General features: G+C 44.2%; 1 protein-coding gene across 1 annotated transcript; it reads right to left on the bottom strand.

The window, feature by feature from the left end:
* Nucleotides 1–990: 990 nt before the first annotated feature.
* Nucleotides 991–10,698, bottom strand: LOC104537777 (pre-B-cell leukemia transcription factor 3-like). Its single transcript, XM_010180767.1, has 8 exons — nucleotides 10,623–10,698; nucleotides 4,843–5,084; nucleotides 4,282–4,472; nucleotides 2,859–2,994; nucleotides 2,463–2,619; nucleotides 2,230–2,336; nucleotides 1,504–1,590; nucleotides 991–1,083 (listed from the first exon to the last, which is right to left on the bottom strand). The coding sequence occupies exons 1-8, from the start codon at nucleotides 10,669–10,671 to the stop codon at nucleotides 991–993; spliced, it is 1,062 nt and encodes a 353-aa protein (XP_010179069.1). The 5' UTR covers nucleotides 10,672–10,698.
* Between the last annotated feature and the right edge of the window lie 897 nt (nucleotides 10,699–11,595).

The following is an 11,595-nucleotide window of genomic DNA, read 5'->3' as shown; positions in this document are numbered from 1 at the left end:
TTCTGCCATTGCGCGCCACTGGCGGCCGTTGAGCGCGGGGCATGACGGGAAGGCACCGCCCGCTTCCCGCCCTTCCCTCAGGGAGGCGCATGCGCAGGAGCCACCTCCCGCTTCCCGCCCTTTGCCGCCCTCCCCTCAGGGAGGCCAGGTGAGGGAAACTGAGGTAAAAACATGAAGGAAGAAGAGAGGAAAAAAAAAAAAGGAAAAAAAAAAGGCTTTGGAAGTTTATTATCTTTGATAAAATCTCAACTGAAAGGGGTGGACTCTGTGGTAACAGCTGCAGAAATGCACGAAAACCTATTATCCATGGGGAAGGCAGGTGGGTTTTGTTGTGGGTTTGTTGTTTTGATTATTTTTTTTTTTCTCTGTTTCACTAGACATTAAATTAGAATTACGTGGAATGACACAGGATGGAAGGTCCTACCCGCGAGCAAAGTCCAGTGAGAGTTTTGGTAAAGCAACGTTCTGATTAATCAGCTCAGAATGAATTCTAGTTAAGAAAAGCTTATTTTCCTATACAAAATTACAATACAGAGAACGCATACAATTACAATACAGGGGGTTTAACTGTTAGTAGCTATCAACTAGAACAGAAATTTCATAGTAAAAAACTTCATGGAAATTAAAATAAGTCAATTTTCTTAAGCTGTAAAACTTGAGACAAACGCCAAGTTCTAGAAGAGACACTTTCCGATTCTCACCATAAAATCCATATTTTTTTTTTTAAAAAAACGAATTTGGTTAGGAAAAATGAAGCAAGTTCTTTGAAAACAATTTCACATCCCAATGGGCATAAGTCAAAAGAACTCAACTGCGTGAGGCTGAGAGGTAGAGAGGTATCATTGTAATCACAATCTTCTATTGGTTCCAGGGGTTTTTCTGAGGTAATTAGCTGTGTGTCAAGTTGTATAAACAATAGTATTGGCAAAAGAGCAACATTGACAAATTACACTAATGACCTCTTTCCTCTCATCAATAGGTCCTAAAAACTTAATTAGACGCATCCGAATTAACACTTCCAGGGTCTCCAGCAGGTGAGGTGATTGATGAAGGGGTGGTAGCATCCTGCCAGCTGCCATTAGCCTGAAGGGAGAATAAATAGATTGTTAAATTAAATCTTTAAGAAACTACTCGCAGACAACCGAGTGTGCCTTTATATATTTACTCTTTACAAGTGCTTTTGAAAGGAAATAACTACGTATCAGTTCTGGCAAAGCACAGTCTTCAAATACCCCATAAAAGCCCTTTCCCCACAGATTTTGTGGTGTTGCCCTTATTCCCAGTGCTATCCTTAATGCAAACTGAAATGCACAAACTATCTGGTGAGCAAAGCCAAAATTTTAAATCCAAGTCTCCAGGAGGGAAAGGCTGGTGTATTAAACTACATCTTTTCCAGCTTTTTCCATCAAAGATAAAAGGAATTTAAAAATTTATTCACAGATCATCAACCAATCTCAGGCAGAACTTGTGTTTCTAGCAAGTAAATATCTCGGTCCATCTTACATCTATGCGCTGCGTCGTATACAAAGGATTCCCCACAATTGTGTCATATCTTCCTGTCTGGTGTATGACATGATGTAAGGAATCCATCTAGAGGAAAAGGAGGATTAAAAGTTAAAGAAATGCAGTAGTACGTGGTACACATTTATTGGGCCAAAAATTCTTGAAATAAAGGGCAGGTTTTTCTTGCAGGAAGACAAGTTTTCTTCACAATTCTTCCTGTTAACTGAGCTAGATCAAGCTAGTTAATTATCAAGCAGAATTAGAGGCTTTTATAACAGAGGAAACGATTTTATGCAGTTCAGATGGATTTAGAAATTCAGCAGAAAGCTTAAGATGAGTTGGACAATACTGTTAACCAGGAATCCTAAGCGAAGTTCTACTTATATGGGAAAAGACTGACTCTAAAAGGAGAAAACACTGATTTATTGATGTAAATTTAAAGGGCTAGAAGAATAGCAGAAGGTTCATTTAGGTATCAGTTAATTCTGCAGCAGAAAATTCCAGTTTCAAGAGGAAACACACATTTGAAGTACATTTGTTTCTTGACCAACTGGAGAAATTGGTCATTTCTTGCATCCTAGCCTTCTGGCTAAGACAGAAAAATCCATCTCTATTTGTTATTAAGAGAATTAACCTCCCTGAGCAACCTGTTCATACCAAAATGAGGGAGAAATGGGATTTTACCATTTATTTCACTGCTGAAAAGAATGTATTTTTTTTCCTTACCTGCGACTGCACATTGGCTCCCACTGGGGAGCTCTGGTAGGAAGTCAATGACTGCAAGTTTATAAAGGAATCTCCGGAATTTGTCATCTTAAAAGAGCCAGAGGAAGCTGGAAAAAAATAACAGTATGTTTTAATGAGAAATAAAACCCACCCAAGATGGTTCTTCAGCAAATATTACATGACTTTTAAAAGAAAAAAAAACTGTCAGGCTCTTTGCTGGCCCCCTCGCTCACCTGAATTTGGTGTAGACGGAGAATTTGCCTGGTTGCCTTGAGCCACGACGTTGGTTGCATCCACTGCTGTTTTTGCGGCGTAAATATTGGCTTCTTCTTGAAACTTCCCCATGTTTTTTTTGTATCGGATTCTTTTGTTACCAAACCAGTTGGAAACCTGGAGCCATAAAACTCTGTTAGCATTTGATCAAATGATTACATTTTCCACTATATTCAGAAGTTACTGGCGAAGGAGATGTTTTAAAACTAGGCTTCAAGCAGAAAAGAACTACTGCTAAACCCCTCAGAATAACCTAAATCCTATTTAAATTAGTTAATTAATAACTAGGGGGAAAAAAAAGAACATTGTTTAAGGGAAAAAAAATAGTCACTAATTCCAGATAAAACCTCTCATACCTGTGAAACTGTGATGCCACCTTTCTTTGCGAGCTCTTCTTTGGCCTCTTCGCTGGGGTAAGGATTACTCAGATGCGAATAAAAATACTCATTCAGTACTTCCGTTGCCTGTTTGCTGAAGTTACGTCGTTTACGCCTGTGAAAACATCAGTTACTTCTATTTAAACGGCTTTACAGAGTAGACAGTTGGCTTTTTTCTCCTCTAAATCACAGAATCACAGAATCTCAGGAGTTGGAAGGGACCTTGAAAGCTCATCCAGTCCAACCCCCCTGCCAGAGCAGGATCACCCAGACCAGGTCACACAGGAATGCGTCCAGGTTGGTTTTGAATGTCTGCAGAGGAGACTCCACACCCTCTCTGGGCAGCCTGGGCCATGCTCTGGCACCCTCACACTGACAAAAGTTTGTCCTCATCTTCAGCTTGAACCTCCTGTGTTCCAGCTTGGGACCATTGCCCCGTGTCCTGGCATTGGACATCCCAGAGCAGAGCCTGGCTCCTTCCTCCTGACACTGCCCTTTCCCAATGGATCCCCAGGAATGAGGGCACCCCTCAGGCTCCTCTGCTCCAAGCTCAAGAGCCCCAGCTCCCTCAGCCGCTCCTCAGCAGGAGATGCTCCACTCCCTCCAGCATCTCTGTGGCCCTGCTGGACTCTTTCAAGCAGTTCCTGTTTTTCTTGACCTGAAGGGCCCAGAATTAAACACAATATTCCAAATGCAGTCTCACCAGGGCAGAGTAGAGGGGAAGGAGAACCTCTCTGCCCTACAACCACCCCTTCTCAGACACCCCAGGATGGCGTTGGCCTTCTTGGCCAAAAAAATCTCTAGAATACATTTGGTTTGAAGGAAAATGTAAGAATTGAGTGGAATTAAATCGATGTTGATGTTGAAGCGGGCAGAACAGGTGGCAAATTCTTAATATTTCAAATAGATGGACGCTGGGATCGACAAGACTTGAGATTTCACAGAATCACAGAATCACAGAATGGCTCGGTTGGAAAAGCCCTCTGAGATCATCATTTCCAACCGTTCCTGTCTACCCCCTAAACCATATCCTTAAGTACCTCATCTACCCGCTCTTTAAACACATCCAGGGATGGTGACTCCACCACCTCCCTGGGCAGCCTGGTCCAGCTTCTGACGACCCTCTCAGGAAAGAACTTCCTCCTTCTCTCTAACCTGAACCTCCCTTGGCACAGCTTGGTGCCGTTTCCCCTTGTTCTATCCCCCATCACCTGGGAGAAGAGACCAGCACCCACCTCTCTACAACCTCCCTTGAGGCAGCTGTAGGTGGTGATGAGGTCTCCCCTCAGCCTTCTCTTCCCCAGGCTAAATTTCTTACACAACCGCTGGCATCGAGCAACAAAACAAGTTCAGGCTTCAATATCCGTTATGTTTTTTTGGGTTTTGTTTTGTTTCCTCGTACCTCGCATCCAGAAAGCGGGAGCGCAGGATCATGACCGCCTCGCACGTGCTCTGCTTCAGCTGCATCTGGATGGTGCTGAATTTGCCGTGGATTATGTTCACCATGCGCTCGATTTCCTTTGGCGAAATGGGTCTCGTTCTGCTCTGCTCCCTAAGCAGGTTCATCACGTGGGTGGTGAACTCGCTGCAGGCCTGCAAATACACACATTTGTATCGACAAACAAGAAAACACCCCCGCATTCGTTTCCCCAGCAAAAATATACAGCCAAAAAAAAATAAAAAAGACTTTAGAGGAGTTTCCACGTTTCAGCTTTACTCTATTTACTCTTAAGAAAACGGCAACAAAGATAAACGAGACATTCAATATCTTTAGCTCCATGTCCACTCCCTCTAGCTTCACCTTCCTTCTGTTACACTCAGATAAGTTTGCAGCTGAATTTGACATCCTCGCGCTCCCCTGAATTCATCCTACTCCCTGTCCTGTTCTCAAAACCAACGCCAAAGGAAAAAAGGGGTTATTTTTAATTGAGATGATAAAAACTCTTCCATGCAGAAAGATCACCTGTTCATATTTCTCTAGCTCAGAGTGGTAAATCTGTCGGATCTGTGACAGCTTGGCCCTGTAGTCAGAGTGTTCAATGCTATTGTCATTTGGACAGCCACCTGATGTTGCTGCTACAGCCATCGGTCCTCCTCTTCCTCTTTTCTCGGGCCCGGAGACACCCTCTGCCAGCAACATGTTATCTAGTCTCATTAGCTGAGCATCTGGGGGGTCTTCTTCCTGAATACCGCGAATACTTAACACTAGACAAATATAAAGAGGGAAGCACAAGATTATTTCCGAAACAGGAAAGCGCGTCCGCTTCAAAGCATTTCAACGCCCGTCGGAGGTTTTAGCAGGTCTGGAGCTCAAGTGAATAAAAAAGGGAGTGTTTAATAAAGCCACGAGGCAACACATCAAAAGAAACATTGCTTGGGTTGAGAAACACCAAAATGTGAGCTTTCAAATGCATGTAGTTAATAAGAATACCCAGGCTCGTACTGGTTTGTACTACAATTAGAAATTATTTTAATTAGAAGGAGATTCTTACAGAGATGACCCGTATCAGCCTGCTGCCTGCATGGTCCTCAACAGCGTTCGGCAGTAGGAAACAGCTAATTTCCTTACACTTCTACTCAACAAACCCAGACTGCAGCAGCCTGCACGCTCAGATTCTTCAATTCCAAGCAAATTTATCTCAACAACCTCATTTCCCAAATTTTCAACAATTCATTAACTTCCTTTTTTTTTTTTTTAAAACAAGGGCGAGAACTCACAAGATATTGCCACAATACTGAAAATGCCAACAGCTTTTTGGCTTTTAATTTGATTTTAATCGCTGGCCAATTTTACTTGGATGAACAGTTGGTCTTAACCTTGTGAAGCTACGAGATGACCTTCTCCAAATTGTAACTGGCAGGTTAACGAGATACGACGTTCCCTTCCAAAGAGAAACACAAAAGATCTCCCTTTATGCAAAGAATCCAGCGCGAGGACAGGAAAACAACGTATAGGGACGTTAAACATAAGCATTTATAACAATTTCCAGCATTTTATAGGCAGAATAGCTCATTTAAAATCAACCTGATAATAATTCTGGACACATAAGCCGCCTAAACTGACAATCACATTGCTCAACTTCATGTTTTGCAGGCTACACAGAAATTATGACAGGATTCTGATGGAAAGCGAGCTCTGGAGCGGCTGCAGGCCTTTGCTCTCTCATAGCAATCCAGGTCTTCTCCAGAACATCCCCCATTTTTTCGCAAGCAGAAAAAAGGTAAGGCAAAAAACTCACACTGAGGCAATGAGAGAGGAAGCTGCTGACTAATGAAGAAGTTCATGGCTTTTTCTCTCATGGAATTAAAATTAATACCTTATTTAAAAAAAAATAGCAGACCATGTACTGCATACACCCTTTAGTGAGGGAACGTTACAAGAAATGAAGCAAAAGGCTTTTAAAAACTTTGTTAGTGGGGGTTTTTTTCCACCAGTTCTCCTTTTTTCCAGCAGAGAGCTCACCAGCGACCCTTTGCTCCGAGTCTTTTTAACAAAACTCACTCTAAACTCTTTGGGCTGGCAAGCGTAAATTCGGTGGAAGGGATTATTTTGGTGCCACCTCTTTATTTGAACGTGCTTCGGTGGAAGGGATTATTTTGGTGCCACCTCCTTATTTGAACGAGGTTCTGCCAAACATCTTGTTATGCACATTATGATGCATATCAGAGCACCTCGTGTTGAAGTCAAGCTCCCAGCTGCAGCTTAATTTTATGTCACTTGTCTAATTATGGTAATTAGACATTAGTTATCATCAATTACGCATAAGCTCATCTCAAGTTGACTGCTGAAAAGCAGGTACAAAACACCCTCCCAGCCTGAAGGGAAGACCCTGGTTGGGTGGCTCTGGTAAGTCACAGGAAACCAGAAAGGAGTTCACTATCACTTAAATATCATTTCTAACCTAGTAGTTCACACTTCTATTTAATAAACTCCTCCAAAGGTGAACAGACCTGGGAATCGATGAGTGCAAGAAGCTCGGTCTGTTCAAACAAGGCTGATTTTAAACTTTTGGCACAACTGCATCTAAATATGTGTGACAGCTAAAACACAAATCATTGCCACAGATACTGTTTTTAAATTAAAGCCATCATCTCCTGGAACGGATACTTTTTACTTTATTTTTACTCACAGAATCACAGAATCCCAGAACGTCAGAGATTGGAAGGGACCTCCAAAGCTCATCCAGTCCAATCCCCCTGCCGGAGCAGGAACACCCAGATGAGGTTACACAGGAAGGCGTCCAGGCGGGTTTTGAATGTCTGCAGAGAAGGAGACTCCACAACCTCTCTGGGCAGCCTGGGCCAGGGCTCTGTCACCCTCACTGAGAAGAAGTTTCTTCTCCAATTGAAGTGGAACCTCCTGTGTTCCAGTTTGTGTCCGTTACCCCTTGTCCTATCATTGTTTGTCACCGAGAAGAGCCTGGCTCCATCCTCGTGACACTCACCATTTAAATATTTATAAACATGAATGAGGTCTCCCCTCAGTCTCCTCTTCTGCAAACTAAAGAGCCCCAGCTCCCTCAGCCGCTCCTCAGAAGGGAGATGCTCCACTCCCTCCATCATCTTTGTAGCCCTACGCTGGACTCTCTCCAGCAGTTCCTGTCCTTCTTGAACTGAGGGCCCAGAACTGGACACAATATTCCAGATGCGGTCTCACCAGGGCAGAGCAGAGGGGCAGGAGAACCTCTCTGCCCTACAACCACCCCCCTCCTGATACACCCCAGGATGCCATTGGCCTTCTTGGCCACAAGGGCACTCCTCATATCTTCTCCTAATGATAATATTTGGACAAACTGTAAATGACATCAGATTTACTCCAAACTACCCATTCTGCTCCGATTTCCAAGTACAAGAGCTGGAGTCATTCACCTGCCAACCTTCCAGAGCTCAAAATCTCAAAAGATGGAGCAATGGGACCGGAGTTACAGCACAACCAGTTATGGCACAGTGTTTTAAATGTGATTTAGAAAGTCCTTGCCTTAATGGTAAAATCCTTCACACTTAAATCCTTCCTAATCCATCACTTTTGTGGCTATAAAGAAAAACCTAACGCTGGCTCAAAGAGCCTGGAGAGTCGCTCCCGTCAGCTGCGCTAACACAACCTTGTGCATTCCCCGGCACGTCACCTACCAGATATTCATCAAATATGTAAAATAATTATACTGAGCAAAATGAAATTCCCATCATTTCTAATTAATCTTTAATTAAAACACATCACAACCTAAGGTGCTGAAGCCTCACTCAGTATGCAAATGCAACCATTACAATATATTTACATCTCATTAATTAAAGAGTTGCAGTTCTGTAATGAAACGGTACGAGATCACTGGTACCAAAACAAGCGATGCGCGCTTTGCTTCCACTTGCTTTCCTTTCCAGATTTTCTTCTCCCAGAGCAAGCAATGCAGAAGAGCACGAGAAACGTGTCTGTTTGGTACAGAATACACCAAGTGGGACCCCAAAACTGCCACAAACTGTCCACAAACCAGACCCTCAGGTGAGAAGGCAGGGGCGTATTTCTTTAACAGCAGCTGATCTAAAGCTGGCTCCAAATCCGCGACGCTCTCGCACATTCAGGGCGAGAGGAAAGCGAAAAGAAGCAGAAGCCAAAAGCCACGGGGGCTCCGAGCGCCCAGGAACGAGACTCAGCCCCGTAAAAATGTCAACAACCTCGGCCACAAAGAGGAAGCGCGGTCCTTGCCAACTTTTATAAGCGAATAAAAAGGTTGAATTAACCCAGCGGAGTGGCAGCACGTTACAGGAAGGACACAGGGTTGCAGCCAGCAACGGCAACAATAACAAATGGTATTTTGTGTTACGATGGTGCAACAAACACGCTCCCTACCACAGAAATACAGAATCGGAGTCCGCTGCGCAGCGCGCTCCTCAAAAACAGGCAGAAATGGCCTTTCCCTGCCCCGAGGGGCCTGGAGCTGTCACAGAGCAGTGTCTCCCTGGGACGGTATGGCCAGCGGAGAAGGAAAACTCTGAAATGTAATATTCAGCCCCCAAAATGTGCATCTTGAACACTACAGATGTTTCATTCGGATTTTAAGAGAGAATTATGCCACGTTTGATACAGCTTGACTCCCATCCGGAGCGTAACCCAGCCAGCACAAACCCTATCTGCTGCGTAGGCTCAAAATGCTCCAAATGCTGCTGTGAGTTCCCAAAAAAACCAAAGCAGGCTTCACTGGATGAGATGCATCTTCAAACAGCTACGTACACTCCAGGCGGGTATTTAAACCTTGGAAAGAAAATACCTGGGTTTTTTTTCCCATAACTGGTTTAAATTTTTTTTTAAAAATTACAATAATTTGGGGGAAGATGGGGAACAGGACTTGAGCAAAATACTAAATGTGGCCAAATCGATTTAAATGACAAGGAGTATTTTATTTTTAATTAATAAACAGGACTGGGGAGAATTTTCCGGCACCTTTCAGCCGGCTGCCCTCGCAAAGGCGCACGGCTTATCCTGAGCTATTGTGAGCGACACCGGTGCTCCAACAAAGAGCGAAAGAAAGATGGGGGGGTGGGGGGGAGGACCACGTTTGGAACTGATTTCGGAGCTAGAAAAGAAGCTCGTGTGCCTGGGCCACAAAGAAAGCCCCGAACCTTGCGCTACAGTACGGCCAGGCTTTTGTTTGCTTGAAGCCATAACATCTGCTCCCCATAATTTAAATAAGGAAGAGACAGAGCATCAGACATTCAAAAAAACCCTGAAATCCAGCATCACCGCGATACCGGAGCCTGTTCTGCGAGTGTATTTAGCTCTGAGGAGTCACAGTTTCCATCAATAAAACACAGATTAAAGACTCTCTTTAAGGACGGCAACCCTGGAAGGACAGACAGACGGAAACCCACACTTTTTGCTCCCGAAGCAAACCACTCTCATGAAAACGCAATAAAGGCAACCAAACTCTGCAGAAACCAACGTGTCACGTCAGCCTCAGAGCCGCCTTCGGCGCCAGGGCACCGCAGAGGACGGGGCTACGCGGTCCCTCGCTTGGCACCGCAAGATTTATTCGATGGGCTTTTCGGAAAAATCCTACAAATGTAGGTTTGGGATGGTAACTGTTAATACAACTTTCAAAACTAACGAAAATGGAGGTGATTTTCTATATGTATGAAGTAGTTCTTCTCAAAAAGACATCGAAATTCAGTGCAGTTTGTAGAAATCAGACATTCAAACGACGCTGCTTAAAGTGTTCGCGTCTGGGCATGGACTGGGCAACTGGAAATGAAAATCCCCTTGCCCCCCAGTGCTGCTGCTCCTCAGAGAAAGCCGCGCAATCGCCAACTCCATTTCCTGCCACTTCTGCGTTTCCCACTTCCCCCCAAGCCTTGTGCCTGGCTCTTTTTCTCCGTAACGTCGTTATTTATCAACTTTGAACTCTTACCACCACCAGTTCCTTAAATTCAAAATAAAAAGAGCGTAACAACATAGCAGGATCACTCGTGATGTCTACGCAGACATCCCAAAACCCAACCCTATCGATTATACACACCCCCAAAATAAGCAGCACTGTTTTCTCCCAACCTGCACGCAGACAGCATCAGAAAAAGCACCAACAAACCCATTTCCAGCTTACAGAAGAGCGTTAAGCCAACAAAAAATAGCGTTAAGTTGTAGAATCAGGGCAAACAGGGGTCACGTTAAATGAGAGCAGAGCTGATGATTGAATCGGGGAGGGGTTTTTTTTTTGGGGGGGAAGCCGAGGCCAGAAAAAGCCACCAACGCACCTGTTTTCTCCTTGATCTCACACAGGACGCTGAACAGAGCGGGCTTCATTCTGTGGCAGTTCAAGGCGTGTTTTCTGGAACGGAAAAAAAAGGAAGAAACGCGTGAAATCCAACAGGAAAGGCAGCGAAAGACGCCGAGGCCTACGGAGAACCAGAGCGCGCTTCACTAACAGCAGGTTAGCATTTAAAATTAAGACAGAAACGTGCAAGTTCTGGTTATAGATTTCATTTCAGTGCCGTTTTTGCCATCGCTAGGAGCAAAACTGCCGTAAAAATACGCAGGCCTTAAAACTCAAAACTCGGCGACGCTCGTAGGAACTGTAAGCACCTTCGGTTCTACCAAAAGCGGATTTTATACGTGGGGATAGGCTCCTCCTTAAATTAGCGTGTTTCTAGAAAAGCCAACAACGAAATCTATCCAAAAAAATTAGGGGAAAAACAGTGGGTTTAGAGCGTAAAGACTCTGAATAGTCCTGATTTTGTCTTTTGGAAGCTCTTCCGGTGGTTGTTGCTTTCCCCTCTTCCTTCTCACCAGGAAGAGACCCTGTTAATACAGAATCCACCTTAAAGTCTAACCAAAACAGAGAATTATATCTTTTGCTGAGCTGAAAACACACTCAAAGTGTGGGGAGCACCAGGAGCTGAGTTTTTTCAGGTGGTGTTTTTACCAAACTGGCCCCGAAAATCGGCAACATGGGGCACTTCTGTGCCCAACTTCTGCTGAAGTCAGTGGAAAGAAGCATCTAGGTGCAACGTACGCCTCAAAGAAAGTCCCTTTTGCTTCTTGTCATTCGGAAATGATATTTAAATCACCTTCATAGCTAGGATTCAATGGAGTTTTTTAAATAGAAATACAGATTGGCCTTCCTTCTCGCACGCCAGTCACCGAACAGCGCAAATCCAGGTGCGTGGCTTCCCCCACTGAACCTTTCCAGCTCCTGCGCTGCCAGAAACGCCAAGTTTTTAACAAAAA

The sequence above is a fragment of the Mesitornis unicolor genome, unplaced genomic scaffold (assembly GCF_000695765.1).
Source record: "Mesitornis unicolor isolate BGI_N332 unplaced genomic scaffold, ASM69576v1 scaffold29253, whole genome shotgun sequence".
Lineage (NCBI taxonomy): Eukaryota > Metazoa > Chordata > Aves > Mesitornithiformes > Mesitornithidae > Mesitornis > Mesitornis unicolor.
Note: the sequence above shows the minus strand (reverse complement) of the source record. Positions and strands in the feature narration are given on the sequence as shown.